The sequence below is a fragment of the Phyllobates terribilis genome, unplaced genomic scaffold (assembly GCF_046119375.1).
Source record: "Phyllobates terribilis strain yellow unplaced genomic scaffold, ASM4611937v1 Scaffold_3__8_contigs__length_932513732, whole genome shotgun sequence".
In the NCBI taxonomy this organism is placed as follows: Eukaryota; Metazoa; Chordata; class Amphibia; order Anura; family Dendrobatidae; genus Phyllobates; species Phyllobates terribilis.
In genome coordinates this window covers 214,896,071-214,912,525 of record NW_027362763.1, presented here as the reverse complement: position 1 = coordinate 214,912,525, position 16,455 = coordinate 214,896,071, and the positions used below count along the sequence as shown (strand labels likewise).

At 45.6% G+C, this 16,455-nt stretch overlaps 1 protein-coding gene across 2 annotated transcripts in view; it reads left to right on the top strand.

Annotated features, from left to right (window-relative positions):
- Nucleotides 1–3,809: 3,809 nt before the first annotated feature.
- Nucleotides 3,810–16,455, top strand: part of CUL3 (cullin 3) — a 145,511-nt gene continuing 132,865 nt past the window's right edge. Inside the window, exon 1 of one of the 2 annotated variants that reach the window (XM_073674628.1) lies at nt 3,810–4,220. In XM_073674628.1, coding sequence (XP_073530729.1) covers nt 4,155–4,220 — 66 coding nt within the window. In that variant the 5' untranslated portion in view covers nt 3,810–4,154. The remainder of the gene's footprint in view (nt 4,221–16,455) is intronic. The other variant, XM_073674627.1, reaches the window with a different exon arrangement.

The following is a 16,455-nucleotide window of genomic DNA, read 5'->3' as shown; positions in this document are numbered from 1 at the left end:
GAGACCGATTAGTAGAGAGTTGCAATAGTCGAGACGAGAATGAATAAGAGCTACAGTAAGAGTTTTTGCCGAGTCAAAGGTGAGAAAAGTCCTGATTCTAGAAATGTTTTTGAGGTATAGATGACATGAACGAGCAAGTGATTTGATGTGAGGAGTACAGGAAAGATCTGAATCAAAAATGACCCCAAGACACCGGGCTTGTCGCTGGGGAGTAATGGTTGAGCCATAAACGGAAATGGCAATATCGGGCACAGGTAGGTTAGTGGAGGGAGGAAAGACGAGTAGTTCAGTTTTTGACAGATTCAGTTTTAGACAGAGGGAGGACATAATGTTAGACACAGCAGAAAGACAATCACTGGTCTTTTGTAGTAATGCAGGGGTGATGTCCGGAGCAGAGGTGTATGATTGGGTGTCATCAGCATAGAGATGTTTTGCTTTTATTTATAAAAATATCAGATACCAAATTTTTTTAAAAATAGCAATTTTCAAACTTAGAATGTTTATAACTTTAATGCACAGTCATATCACACAAACTGGTTAATAAATAAGATTTACCTTGTCTATATTCCGTCAGCGCCAGTTATAAAATGTTCTTTTATTTTGTTAGGACGTTAGGTTTAAAATTTACAAAACTTATTTTTTAGGAACCACTTCTGTTAAGGAAACCTATATATTGGAAAACCTCCAAAAGTGATACCATTTTAAAAACAGCGCCCCTCAACAGATTTAGATCTGCTGTCAGTTAGTTTATTACCCCTTTAGTCGCTTTTCAGGAATTAACATAAAGTGACCAAATTGAAAATGGTCGCAATCTTCAGGACCACACAATAATGATCTCTGGGTGCTGCTGGGGTTAAAGAGGCAGCCCCCATGCTTTTTTAACCATGGTCGGTGCCAACACTGATTATGTCTGATGCAGCAGGGTGTCAGATATAGTATACAGCTGACAGCTGCTACATTTTCACCCATTCTCCTATATCTCAAATCAGTAAAGAAGACGTACTGGTGCTCAATAAGGGATTAAAGGTATTTCAGAAAACCCTGTCCCCCACTGTCTTGCTTTAAAAAAACAAACTAGGTTTTACTTCCCCTCACCAGGTCCAGCACTGAGTCTCCATCGCTGCTCCCAGTGATTGATATTGATATGAGCACTGACATCACGTTGACAGCACAGCAGCCAATAAGTGAGCTTGAGCTGTCAACTCAGGCAGAGCCGCCGATCTCACTGAATGCAGCGCTGCTGACGTGAAATTGGCGCTGCAGACAATAACAGATACTGGGAGCAGCGGTGGAGAGTCAGTGCTGGACCCGGGAAGAGCAAGTAAAGGACCATCTGTTATTAAGAACGGTGGTAATGGGTTTCCAAAAACCCTTCTAAGGCTATGTTCACACTAGGCGTTTTTTCGTTGTTTTTTTCCGCAAATTTTCAGCTGAGTTTTACATTACCAGCAAAGTCTAAGATTTCAGAAATCTCATGCACATACCTTGGTTTTTGTGTCATCAGTATTTTGTGCTTTGCAGGTTTTTTTGCACAATAGAGCATGTCACTTCTTTCAGCATTTTTCACCCATTGAAAGTGGTGGTGAAAAACTGCATAGTGTGAACATAGGTATCAGGTTTTGCTGCATTTTTAGTGAAAAAAGCAAGTAGAGCAGTATGAGAAACTCATTTATTTTTGTGATTTTTCCATCTTATCTTTGTGACCTGAGGTGGCAGTTTGGATTACGACAGTTTAATTAAATTAGTGATATGTACAGTTTAAACATTGGCTGAGCTAGGTGTGAGATTGAACAATACCTGTGGCCCAAGGAGGTGTGAAATTGAACAATCTCTGAGCAATTCAATGGCAGTCCATCCTGTGAAAATAAATAGTGTCCTACAAGCTCAATGCACTGCCAATGTCTTAGGGCCCCGTCACACTAAGCGATGCAGCAGCGATCCCGACAACGATACGACCTGTCAGGGATCGTTGCTGCATCGCTAATACATCGCTGGTGAGCTGTCAAACAGGCAGGCTCACCAGCGATCAGGGGAGCAGCGATATCGTGGAAAGAATCGTTCCACGATGTCCTGCTCCCGTTACCAGCCTGCTGCAAGCAGGAGCAGGCTGGTAACTATGGTAAACATCGGGTTACTAAGTGCGCGTGTGCCCCTAGTAACCCGCTGTTTACCATGGATACCACTCTGCTACGGTGCGCGGGAGCCTCCGTGCACCGTAGCAGAGTGGTATCCATGGTAAACAGCGGGTTACTAAGTGCGCGCGTGCCCCTAGTAACCCGATGTTTACCATAGTTACCAGCCAGATCGTTGGTCCCGCTGGTCACACACAGCGATGTGTGCTGGCCAGCGGGAGGCCAACGACCAAAAAATGGTCCAGGACACTTTGCAACGATCAGCGACCTCACAGCAGGGGCCTGATCGCTGCAAAGTGTCACACATAGCAACATCGCTGGTGAGGTCGCTGGTGAGTCACCAAAACCGTGACTCAGCAGCGATCTCGCTAGCGATATCGCTATGTGAGACGGGGGCTTTAGAAAACTCTTCCTGAACAATTCACCTCCCCCCACTGTTACATTTGTAATTCTGGGTAATATGGTTTCACATATGTCTTATGATGGTGACCTGTGTTCATGCTTCTGTGGAGGAAGCAAAGCTGAACTTTGGGATCCTGGAAAACACATCAAAACCTGCGTTTTTGACGCAGCTTCTTTCCTGCCAAGACATCAGGTTTCGCTGCAGACAAAATCTGAAAAACCGGCCTAGTGTGAACACAGCCATAGGCTGCGATCCCAACTGTGTGCCACTCGGGCTGACGGGGCCGTTATCTGCCCTTTTTAGAACTGCGCTTCTTCCTCTTCTCTAAAGACACGAGTATGACCATGGGAACCCGATAGAATCCGCACACCTTCAGTATTTGGGGAGTTTTTTACCTCAGTATGTGTAAGCCAAAACCAGGAGTGGAACAATCAGAGGAAAAGTATAATAGAAACACGTCACCACTCCCGGTTTTGGCTTACAAATACTGAGGTAAAATACTGACCAAATACTCAACGTGTGAACACAGCCTGATGCTCCTGCTGACCGCTGTACACACGGGATTAGAGCCTAGTATGACTGCTGGGTATGAAAGGACCCGTTGGCCCCACCCATGGTTTAACCAGTTTAAGGCTATGTGCCCACGTTGCATTTATGAAGCAGAAAATTTCTGCTGCATAAATGCAAGTCCTCTCCCGGAAAAACGCATGCGGAATTCCGCACGCGTTTATCGCGCGTTTTTCGCGCGTTTATCACGCGTTTTCCACATGCGGAATTGCCTTGCGTTTTTTATGCATTGAACAAAGGCAATTCTGCTTGCGGAAACGCAAAATTAAATGACATGCTGCGGATTTTTGAACGCAGCATAAACGCTGCGGAAAAATCCGCAGCATGTGCATAGAACTTGCGGAATCCCATTGGGGACCATGGGGTGCGTGTTACCAAGCGTTTTTCAAGCGTTTACGCTGCGGAAATTCCGCATCAAAAACGCTTGAAAAATGCTACGTGGGCACACAGCCTTAGGGATCGAGCTCCTAGAATCTGGCCTTCCAGGTCACTGGCCACTGACTGTCAGTTTGTTCGCCGCCGCACGTATTAATAAAGTTTGTTGCAGGATTGGACGCACGGCTGACAGCATCATACAAATAGAAGGACGTCAGGTAGGCGGAACCAACGCATCACGCAATAGGCGGGGCCAGAGCGCTGCGGTCTATCGTCCTATCAGATTCTTCCTTGCTTTGCAGCTGTAATAAGAGCGCAAACATGGCGCCGCGCCGGCTTCATCTCCCGTCACTGACAGCTCGCACCATACAGGGCTGAGGAGGAGGGAAAGGTGTGAAGTCTCGCGAGATCCTCCCTGCGCTCACGCTCCTCCCCCGGCCGAGCTAGCTGAGTGAGGGATGCTTGGCCGCCATCGCGGAGGTTTAGTCAGCGCCGAGTACACTAGTTCCGGTCCCGAATCCTGCGTCCTTCCAGCCGCGCTGCTGGGAGTCAGGCCTGGATAGAGGACGGCACAGGACTACCGAGGTCTCTGATAGGCCGGACCCGGGGCCTCCTCACACCGACGGGAGACAAGGAGGGGCCCCGGGGCCGAGAGAGGACAACGAGTAGCCGCCGACATGTCGAACCTCAGCAAAGGCACCGGCAGCAGGAAGGACACCAAGATGAGGATCCGGGCCTTCCCGGTAAGAGCGGCTGAAGGCGGAGGGCACGTCAGGGAGGCGGGGAGTGCGGAGGAGGGGGCTGCTTCCTGCCGCTGAGCGCACAATGACAGCAGGGCCTTCACAGCGGGCGCCGCTATTGTCCTCTGCTGTCAGCCACAGCTGGTGCTGCGCTGCGGTACCTGTCCGGTACTGGCTCTGTGAGTCCAGAGCTGGCTCTGTAGGTTTTCTCCAAAGAGGAAAGTTCTGCAACTTTCTGATGTGCCTTATATCAGTTCCTCACAGGTGTCAGGACCGCTGCTGGCTGTCAGTGCCTGCTGCCGACCACTGTTTACATCCGGGGGAGGGCAACCTGCCCTGATAGAGGCCCTGTTATATATAGTGTAGTGTACGGGAGCTCTCGTGTAGCGTGTGCCGTGTCCACATATATACTCGTAGTGTACGGGAGCTCCCGTGTAGCAAACGTGCGCCGTGTCCACATATATACTCGTAGTGTACGGGAGCTCCCGTGTAGCAAACGTGCGCCATGTCCGCATATATACTCGTAGTGTACGGGAGCTCCCGTGTAGCAAACGTGCGCCGTGTCCACATATATACTCGTAGTGTACGGGAGCTCCCGTGTAGCAAACGTGCGCCGTGTCCACATATATACTCGTAGTGTACGGGAGCTCCCGTGTAGCAAACGTGCGCCGTGTCCACATATATACTCGTAGTGTACGGGAGCTCCCGTGTAGCAAACGTGCGCCGTGTCCACATATATACTCGTAGTGTACGGGAGCTCCCGTGTAGCAAACGTGCGCCGTGTCCACATATATACTCGTAGTGTACGGGAGCTCCCGTGTAGCAAACGTGCGCCGTGTCCACATATATACTCGTAGTGTACGGGAGCTCCCGTGTAGCAAACGTGCGCCGTGTCCACATATATACTCGTAGTGTACGGGAGCTCCCGTGTAGCAAACGTGCGCCGTGTCCACATATATACTCGTAGTGTACGGGAGCTCCCGTGTAGCAAACGTGCGCCGTGTCCACATATATACTCGTAGTGTACGGGAGCTCCCGTGTAGCAAACGTGCGCCGTGTCCACATATATACTCGTAGTGTACGGGAGCTCCCGTGTAGCAAACGTGCGCCGTGTCCACATATATACTCGTAGTGTACGGGAGCACCCGTGTAGCGTGCGCCGTGTCCACATATATACTCGTAGTGTACGGGAGCTCCCGTGTAGCAAACGTGCGCCGTGTCCACATATATACTCGTAGTGTACGGGAGCTCCCGTGTAGCAAACGTGCGCCATGTCCACATATATACTCGTAGTGTACGGGAGCTCCCGTGTAGCAAACGTGCGCCGTGTCCACATATATACTCGTAGTGTACGGGAGCTCCCGTGTAGCAAACGTGCGCCATGTCCACATATATACTCGTAGTGTACGGGAGCTCCCGTGTAGCAAACGTGCGCCGTGTCCGCATATATACTCGTAGTGTACGGGAGCTCCCTTGTAGCGTGCACAGTGTCCACATATATACTCGTAGTGTACGGGAGCACCCGTGTAGCGTGCGCAGTGTCCGCATATATACTCGTAGTGTACGGGAGCTCCCGTGTAGCGTGCGCAGTGTCCGCATATATACTCGTAGTGTACGGGAGCTCCCGTGTAGCGTGCGCAGTGTCCGCATATATACTCGTAGTGTACGGGAGCTCCCGTGTAGCGTGCGCAGTGTCCGCATATATACTCGTAGTGTACGGGAGCTCCCGTGTAGCGTGCGCAGTGTCCGCATATATACTCGTAGTGTACGGGAGCTCCCGTGTAGCGTGCGCCGTGTCCGCATGTATGCTCGCAGCGTGCGCCGTGTCCAGATGTGATCATGACAAGATTTCAGCCTCTGAATGCAAACAATTAACCCTTTCATGACCAAAGCATTTTCCGTTTTTGCGGTTTCGTTTTTTTGCTCCTCTTCTTCCCAGAGCCATAACTTTTTTTATTTTTCGTTCAATACAACCATGTGAGGGCTTATTTTTTGTGGGACAAGTTGTACTTTTGAACGACATCACTGGTTTTACCATATCGTTTACTTGAAAACGGGAAAAAGATTCAAAGTGCAGTGAAATTGCAAAAAAAGTGCTATTCCACAGTTGTTTTTTGTGTTTTTTTTACCACATTCACGGATTGCTAAAACTGACCTGCCATTATGATTCTCCAGGTCATTGAGTTTGTAGACACCAAACATATAGGTTCTTTTTTATTTAAGTGGTGAAAAAAAAATCCAAAGCTTACTTTGCAGGAAAAAAAAAGGCGCAATTTTCCAAGACCTGTAGTGTCTCCATTTTTCTGGATCTGGGGCCTGGTGAGGGCTTATTTTTTTTAAGCACCAAGCTGATGTTTTTATTGATACCATTCTGGGATAGATCCGATGTTTTAATCGCCCGTTATTGAATTTTATTGCAATGTTGCAGCGACCAAAAAAATGTAATTCTGGCGTTTATAATTTTTTTCGTTACGCCGTTCACCGATCGGATTAATTTTTTTATATTTATCCTGTGATTCTGTACGTGATAAATGTTTTTTTTTTTTTACTTTATTGTGAATGGGGCAAAAGGAAATTGATTTAAACTTAGATTTTTTTTTAATATTTTTAAAAACGTTTTTTTTTTTTTTTTTTTTTTTTTTTTAATATACACTTTTTGCATGCTTCAGTAGTAGGAGACTAGAAGCTGTAGTTACCTGATCCCCCTCTGCTACATACAGGCGATGATCAGATTGCCTGTGTAGCAGAAATGTTGCTTGCTATGAGTGCTGACCTACTCTAGGACAACATGCACATTGGAGGAAGAACCCATGCACTTGAATGTACCCCTGCTGCATTTTCTCTGCACAGCGGTTGGCTAGTACTGAAAAACTGAGGGTCACTCTGGCACTGTGACCCGCTCTTTCTAATGATTTACCGTGGTCCCAGAGTTTGGGCACTCTAAGTGGTCTGTGATCTGCCTAACATTACAAAATGGGAAAACCCCTTGATACTTCAAAAAGACAGTGACACGTGGGAGGGGTCATCTGACGGTTCCTGCACTGTTTGCTGTCATTTTCTCTATTAATAATGTGTAGATTGACATTTTATTCAAATTTTCCAAAGCTTCCCATTCACAGTTGAGTGACGTGATGATTGAGCAGCAGCTCAGAATCCCCTGCTGCCTCTCTGTACAGCTTATGGCACATGCTCAACATTTAACATTTTCCCTTTACCTTTTCTGATAGCGGAAATGTCGCCAGTGACCTTGTCGGTGTCAGGTGTATGAGAAATTGTGTGCTCCCTGGATCATGACGTGCTGTTATACCCTATCCTGGTGCATGTTCCCAGCAAATCTGACCACAACGCTAAAAACTGTCCCTACTCTAGGACAACATGCACAGCCTGTCGGCTGGTTATATACATGGAATGTGTGCGTTTCCTCTACCTGTGACCCTTCTTGTGTATCTCCCCCTGCCTGCAGTAGTAAATGATTGGAAGAATTCCCTGCAGCCCCCCAGCCTGTTCATAAGAAGGCTCATCTCTCCCTGGTGCTGCTGATCTCTGCTGATAATGGTAGTAAGTCATTAGTACAATAGGACAGTGACACAGGTTCTGCCCATGTTCCTGTATGCTCACTTCCTGGAGCTGCTGATTCACACTTCATCAGTCTCATTTGCCTTTGTTGCTGACATCAATGTAGTGTTGGTAAAAGGCTGATTTATCTGCGGGGGTCAGATCGTGTGTGTGTGTGTGTATAGCTGTATCTTCTGGTCATGTTGGCCTTAGTCTGTAGGGGATGATATAGACGTATTCAACGGACAAGACTGTGTGCTCACGTTACCTGCTGACATGGTTCGCAAGGACAGTATTTAAATTTTACCACCTTTTACATTAGAAACTTAAAAAAAAGTCTGCACTGCTCCTGCCTGTGGATCTTTTCACTTAGACATTTGTTTGTGAAAAAAATACTCTTACAGGTCCTGCTTTCATCAGTTTTGGGCATCAGACTTGACTATTAAAGTGTAAGCGGATTTGTGTGACATGGCTAAAACATGGAATACAGAGTTTGTTCTTCAGTTTTCCATCCAAGATTCATCAGTCTAACTGATCCATAGCAAAGAGGCAATGGACAAAAAACTTATTTCATTAGCTACCTGCAATCTTTGCTTTTAATCTTTTAATTGCCTCTGTTAAACTTTGACAGCAACAATTAAGTGATGTGAGCATGTTGGGCCCTGCCCCACCTAGTGCCAATGGGTCATCAAGGTGGACGACGCCTACTGGAAGCCTTTATGGCTATCATCTGTCCACGAGTGTGTCAGATGTAACAGTCACTCTGGATCTGGCTGCAGAAGGTCACTGCGTTTGGCATTGCAGACTACTTCTTAATCCTTTAAACTTTTGGACACAGCTGCAACCTCCATCCTGCTCTGACACACCCTGGTCTGGGTGTTTATAAACTGTCTGCTTCAGGGAGTTGCCAGTGATATTCACATTTTCCTTTGTGAAGGCTTGGAACTATAGCAGTCGGTTAGCTTCCTCTCTGGTGCCCTTGGAGGATGTTTGGTGTTCTCTCTGGTGTCTACTCAAGCTAAGTTTTCCCCCTTTCTTTTGTCTCCCTTGTTGTCTATAGTTTATAGTGGGGACTGACCAGTGCTAACCCCCCACCCTCTCCCAATAAATGGGATATACAGGGCTTCGGTTTCCTGCTTGGCGATTGGTGTGGAACCAATATAGGGGTCGGTAGGGTGGGCAGGGTTTTATTATATCAGCCTAGGGGTCTCCACTGCCCCTTTCCCTAGTGTCTGGGCTTCATTCCCTTCATCCCTTCGTGTTGCACTTAGTCTTTCCCACACTGTGCGTGACATCATCTTAGTACACCTATGAAGCCTAGCCATAGTCTGGGCTTCAAAGGAGACCTTGATTTTTCACTATATATTGTAATACTTTGGTTTTCCAGTATATTGAACAAGTGATCAAACGATCACAGGTTCAAGTCCCCTGTGGGGAATAAAAATAACGTTAAATTAAGTTTTTAAAAATATTAAAATAAAACAAATTAAAATCACCCTTTTTTCTCCATTAAAAAATGAGAATATTATAAAGTTAAGCATATTCTCTTATGCCGCATCCCTATAGGTATGAGCTATAAAAAATTTAAAATTTCGTAATTCATAAAATATACACTGTAAAGAAAAATAGTAGTGCCAAAATCGCCAAGTTTTGGTCAATCAACTTTCCACCGGTAGTGCAGTAAAACTTGATCAAAATGCTGAATATATATCCCAAAATATTGCCATTAAAAGCTTCAGCTTGCCACAGGAAAATACTGGCCCTCACACACTGCAATCAATAAAAAAATAAGTTATGGGTCTCGGAAGAATTAGCATACAAACCAATTTTTTTTTTTCCCCAGCGCTTACTAAAATATATGTTTACATTTGGTGTCACCTTACAGAAGACACTTCACCAATTTGAGTATGTGAAACTGGCCCCATTATTGAATACTGATTCAGAGCTGAATGGAACAAATTTTTTACTTTTTCATTTCTCTTTTGCAGAGATATTATCTTTTAAAGTTCAGGTTATAATAAGTCAACAGAGCGTTACCAAATTCTTTCTTGAGGTGTGAGTACTTCTTCCCCTGCATGACATTGACCAATCATAAGCAGGAGGCATCATGCAGGGGAGAAAAGAACACGCCTCCACCATAGCTTAGAACTGGCTTTTTCCTGTGAGACATGTGATGACTGACAGTTTGTTTTTCTCCCTGTAATTGCACACAGCTCTGCAGAGAGAGCAAAGTGTAGGAGTAGAGCTTTCATCACAATGCAGTTTTGGGGAAGAGGTAGTAGAGCTGAGCATTGTCTCATTACAAACATGTCCAGCAGCTCTTCTCACGGTGCTGTCAGCTCTCCTTTTCTGCCCCTCACACTGGCTACACTTGAGACGATGGCTGAAAGTTAGTAACCACATTCTTTTCAGTTCTATGGGATCCCTATAGTTTGTAATCACACACAGCACTGCAATGACATCAGTGAGAGCAGACTCTGTTGTAACGTTTCACACAGAAAGAAGCCTAAGTTCTAAGCTATTATGTGGGCTTTTGTGTGTTTTTTCCCCTGCATGACACCTCATGCCTACAATTGGTCAATATTAAGTGAATAAGTACACTGCTCAAAAAAATAAAGGGAACACTTAAACACAATGTAACTCCAAGTCAATAACACTTCTGTGAAATCTACCTGTCCAGTTATGAAGCAACTCTGATTGTGAATCAATTTCTCCTGCTGTTGTGCAAATGGAGCAGGCAACTGGTAGAAATGATTGGCAATTAGCAAGATACCCCCTATAAAGAAGTGGTTCTGCAGGTGGTGACCACAGACCATTTCTCTGTTCTCATCCTTTTTGGTTGTCGTTTTGGTCACTTTTTCATTTTGCCATTGATCTCACCCCTAGAGGTACAGTAGCATGAGGCTGTGTCTACAGTACAACCCACAGAAGTTGCTCAGGTAGTGCAGTTCATCCAGGATGGCACATCAGTGCGAGCTGTGGCAAGAAGGGTAGCTGTGTCTGTCAGCACAGTGTCCAGAGCATGGAGCCGATACCAGGAGATGTGGAGGGAGCCATAGGAGGGCAACAACCCAGCAGCAGGACCTCGACCTCCGCCTTTATGCAAGGAGGAACAGGAGGAGCACTGCTAGAGCCCTGCAAAATGACCTCCAGCAGGCCACAAATGTGCATGTGTCTGCACATATGGTTAGAAACCGACTCCCTGAGGGTGGTATGAGGGCCCGCCGTCCACAGATGGGGGTTGTGCTCACAGCCCAACACCGTGCAGGACGCTTGGCATTTGCCACAGAAGACCAGGATTGGCAAAGTCGCCACTGGCGCCCTGTGCTGTTCACAGATGAAAGCAGGTTCACACTGAGCACATGTGACAGACGTGACAGAGTCTGGAGACGCGGTGGAGAGTGATCTGCTGGCTGCAACATCCTTCAGCATGACTGGTTTGGCAATGGGTCAGTAATGGTGTGGGGTGGCATTTCTTTAGAGGGCCGCACAGCCCTCCATATGCTTGCCAGAGGTAGCCTGACTGCCATTAGGTACCGAGATGAGATCCTCAGACCCCTTGTGAGACCATATGCTGGTGCGGTTGGCCCTGGGTTCCTCCTAATGCAGGACAATGCCAGACCTCATGTGGTTGGAGTGTGTCAGGTCCTGAAGATGAAGGCATTGAAGCTATGGACTGGCCCGCCCATTCCCCAGACCTGAATCCGATTGAGCACATCTGGGACATCATGTCTCGCTCCATCCACCAACGTCACGTTGCACCACAGACTGTCCAGGAGTTGGCGGATGCTTTAGTCCAGGTCTGGGAGGAGATCCCACAGGAGACCATCCGCAACCTCATCAGGAGCATGCCCAGGCGTTGTAGGGAGGTCATACAGGCACGTGGAGGCCACACACAATACTGAGCCTCATTTTGACTTGTTTTAAGGACATTATATCAAAGTTGAATCAGCCTGTAGTGTGTTTTTCCACTTTTAATTTTGGGGGCGACTCCAAATCCATGCCTCCATTGGTTAATAAATTTGATTTCCATTGATGATTTTTGTGTGATTTTGTCGTCAGCACATTCAACTTTGTACAGAACAAAGTATTCAATGAGAATATTTCATTCATTCAGATCTAGGATGAGTCTGATGACTCCAAAGTGGTGACAGATTCCCTTTAAAGAATAACTGTCATTTTAACTTTTATTTCATATCATTAGTACAAATGAAAATGAGCAACTGTGTTTTGATAATTGATAGTTTATTTCTATTAATACTTCTATTTTTGAAAGAATTCTTATTTTTCAGCAGTTTTTCCACACCTATCTAAAAAAAATTCAGTCCTGTACATGTCAGTGAAACGTGGCAGACATGGGCGCTGTGTGCTGGGGTGGCCCATACACATGTCACTACACTGCTCACTATATCTGCAGTAGCTGACGTCCCCACTGTGATGACCACCAGGCCCAAGATGCAGTTGGGCTCCATTCACGTTGTCAGGCCACGCCCATTTGATCAGAAGTCACGCCCCCAAGTAGTAGTGGCTTTAGAGAAAACTACCAAAACTGCATTTTTCCCCTTCTTACACTTCTGCCCATCAGTACTGCTTGTCTGACATGGGACTTCCTTCTCCGGGGTCCTCATCGGCCTCTATCTTACAGCAGCATTATCCTGTGATTTCCAGCCCTACCCCTTCTCTTTGGCTCTCTTTCCCCTGTCTGCTCTATCCTTTCTCCCTGCTTACACATTTGCCTCTGTTCTGCGCTCCCCTCCTTGTTTCCTTAGTTTCCCGCTCTGTCTGCTCCTTTCTTTGGTGATCTGCTCCTGCAGGACCAATGTTCCTCTGCCACTTTCTCAGCTGCCAGACTCCTGGTGAGGGTGGGCCGCCTAAAGGTCTCCTACACAGGTTCTTACTGTATTACCTTCCTACACAGACAGAAGAGGGAGATGGTGATAATGTGCTTTGTACAGATGGGGCCACATGTTGGGCTGCCTGAGGCCACATAGGAACCTTTATTGCACGGCCACCTTCAGTAATAGTCGGCCTGGAGGGTCACTTTAATACTTCTCTTTGTACCAGATTGTTGAGATCGGAGATGATTTCACAGGAGATAACAGCTGGCTTGTGTGGAATCACAGACAGAAATGAAGTGATACAAGCGACGACTATTTCTAATAAAATTTTAATGAGCAGCATTGTGGGAATGAAAAGAAAGCTGAAGTGCCTGTGACTAAAGGGATATTTCTCCTCTGAAGGTAATTAGCTGCAGTTAGTCATGATGGCTCTCAACTTTTTCCCATCACTTTTCATTAGATATGTATATACATGTATATCACTGGGGCTCTCCCTTCAGGATGCCCTATAAGTGAAATGAAGACCCGTCCTCCTTCCTCACCAGTCTCACAATTGACTCCATTCCTGTGAGCACAACTCAGTAAGACCTTTTAGTTTTACTGGCCAAAGACTAATAAATGTTTTACCATATGAATAGAAAAAAATCTTTGGCATAATGCATGATCCTGTTTTAACCAGGTCAATGCCAAAAATGCCAAAGCCACCCTCCAGTAATTTTCACCCCTTTTTAGCCTCTTATCTGCTGGCTGTCCCAAGTCATCCCATGGGCCCAGGAAGCAGCCGACTCTCCCAGGAGGGCCTTGTGGTCATAATCTGCTAACTACATCTCCTCCTGGACCCGTCAGAGGAAATACTTGGACACCTGTCCTCAGTGATCCGTGTAGTAAATGTCGGTCTCCCTTGATACATCTACTGCACATGCTGTATTTCTGCTCTCATTAGCACAGTGCTGGCCTCCCTACTGTCAGAACATGCTCCCACCACTGACTGTTTCAGCCACATTACTACCGATGACAATGTAATGTATATACAAAACTACACACTATTTTTAATGGATATTTATTGTAAATTCACTTTTGACATCCTTTGAGCTTTGAAAAATGCTCTTCGTTAAACAACCCTATTAATGGAAAATTTTCTGGACCTTATACCCGCAAAGCATATGACTGAGCAGACCTTATTTGCTGTTCTTGGTATTTGGTAATTTCATGACACAGTTAGTCCACTGGGCTTTAAACTGTGTCTCTAACTACAATTCCCAACATTCCCTGGCGGCCTCTGTTTGAAGGCCATTGCATTTAAAGGGAATCTGTCAAAATTCTGGGGTGTCACTTGTCAAAGTGTGTATCGTTGTTTACTAACTGAAGGATTTATCACTAAGAGATTAACATTGCCAGACTAGTCCAGCAGCTAAGCAGCTCACTGTCTATAGACATTGTATACACATAGCCTGGTGTGGGCGGGGTTAGCTTTCTCAGCTCTGCAGCATTGCTAAATCTAAAAGCTCTGATTATGTCAGAAAAGCTGCACCCAGTAATCGAAGTGATAAATGGTTGGATTGGTTTCTTTTTTACTACATCAGGCTGCTCTCAGATGAGGTAACAAAAACCTACTGACAGATTCCCTTTAAGGAGTTCTGTGGGGAGTGAAAAAAAATAAAGAAAATGCCATTAATTGGCAAATCACTTAATTTGTCTGGGGAGGTAATCACTATAGCACGTCAAAATTATTGGTAATAGGATGGCTTTCTATTTATTGTGATTCTGACAGCTTTCAAAGTCCAATTTGCAGAGTAAAGATTGTGGACTGAAGTAAGGCAGAGTATTCCACTGTCACCTACAGACTGACAGGCTGCCTAAAGCCCCCTCAGTGAGTCACTGACAGGAGGCTGGCGACTGGAGAACTGTAAGTGCAAGCCAAGACCCCCTACACTTGCAGGTTCTTTGTATAAACATTCACTGACTGATTTCTAGAAAACTTAGAAACAGACTTTTATGAATTAAAGGTTTAGACATAATCAATATTTCAGATTTACATAATGATATTAGTTTAGGGTCTGAAAGCCCACTGACAGGTTCCTTTAAACGGGAGATTAGCTGAGGGCCACCTGGGGTTGATTGAAGTCATTCACTAGATTGCCTCCATGTAAAACCATGTGTCCCCTAAAGTGGATCCTGCATTAGAAATGTCTGTCGGACCGTGAAATAATGGTTTGCCAGCATCCTTCAGCTGGTTGCTGTTGGCTCCCTTACAAATATGGTTGTTAGTAGTATGATGCAGCCAGCCTGCACTTCGTTCATGATTGAACAGTCTGGCTCCCTGTGTTTTCCTCGAGTCAGGGAATAGTAATTTATCTATTAACAAACATTAAGCCTATGTCTCATATAAGTGGTATTATCGAATGTATTCAACAGTTCTTCACTCTCTACATCAAACCACCTAAGGAGCCACAATGCAGATTCCCTCTCCGACACCCAAGGAAGCACCCTGTTACTAGGGCTTCCTTCTGCCATGTGTGGGTGTTCAGGATGTGTCCTGGGAATAGGTTCACGATTGGTTGATGTAATACGCAAAGGATGGCTTAACCGCCTCATGTTCACTGCACTTAACACATTGTGCATAGCTGAAGACGTCAAAATAAGTGTGTGCGCATATTTATATATTCTTTTTCCCTCCACTATTGGTTGTACCTTTTTATGGCATAAACTAATCTGAAGGATATTTAACAGTAGCTGGCACCAGATCTGCATGCCATCATTGGAAACCATGACTAGATTATGGCGGAGATTAATATTTAATTCTATTCAAAGTGTCGTTTTAACTCTGCCATTGTCTTCCAAGACAACGATAGTCAGAAATCAGCCATGTCTGAAGAACATAGCCTATGGCCAGCTTTAGATGGGCCCTAGATGTGTTACGGTTGGCAAGTGGTGTCCTGTGTCCTCTTCTGTTGGTAATTTACCCTCCATTACTTTTAAAGGGATTATTTGGCCTTATGACATTGATGACCTATACCTAAGGACTGGTCACTAGTATCAGACTGGTGGGGGGCTGAGACGCAGCACACTCACCCATCATCTGTTTTAAGTCACGGTTGCTGGCAGATGTAGGAACTGAATGGAGCCCTAATTGCAGATTGGCTCCTTTTAAATGTGAACTGAGCTGCAGTTCTCAGAACCGGTCACTGCAGTGAATGGAGCCAAGCAGTTCTGGTTTTGTGCTCTTTACATATGTCCGGCGCCATCTGATCAGTGGAGGTGTCTGATCCTACTGATCTAATGGCTGAAGGCTGCACGACCCCTTTACAATGAAGCCAATTTCATTATGATAAGCAGTTGTGTTGAGATCAGCCGTGTGGTGTCAGACACCATGTAGGTTCCAGTACAGCTCATTAAATGGTAGCGTATGAATGTAATTGATCAGATATGATTCCCTAGAGCAGAACAGCTGCCGTGCTGGGCCAGGATCAACTGCTGGAGGACAGAACTGCTTACAGAAAAACCGTCAAAACACGTTCCTACGGTCTAACAACTTTTCTAGTCAAATACTTTACACTGTTTTGCAGTTGAATAAGTTACTTCTTTTTAATTACCAGCTCACAAGGTTTTTCCATACCTGAGTTTTCTAACTTGGTGACATTGCAGTGAAGCCCTACATGCAGTAGGACAAAATAAACTATAATTGCACAAATTATCCATTATTTGTCTGAGCTGACCGCTATCCACGTGATCGTCTGCTCTTAGTCATAGCATGCCGCTGATCTTTAGTGCCCCGTGCTTATTACTGACTTTTGTATTGCTTTTTGTATACACTGACAATCAAGGAAGTGCTGCAATATGTACCT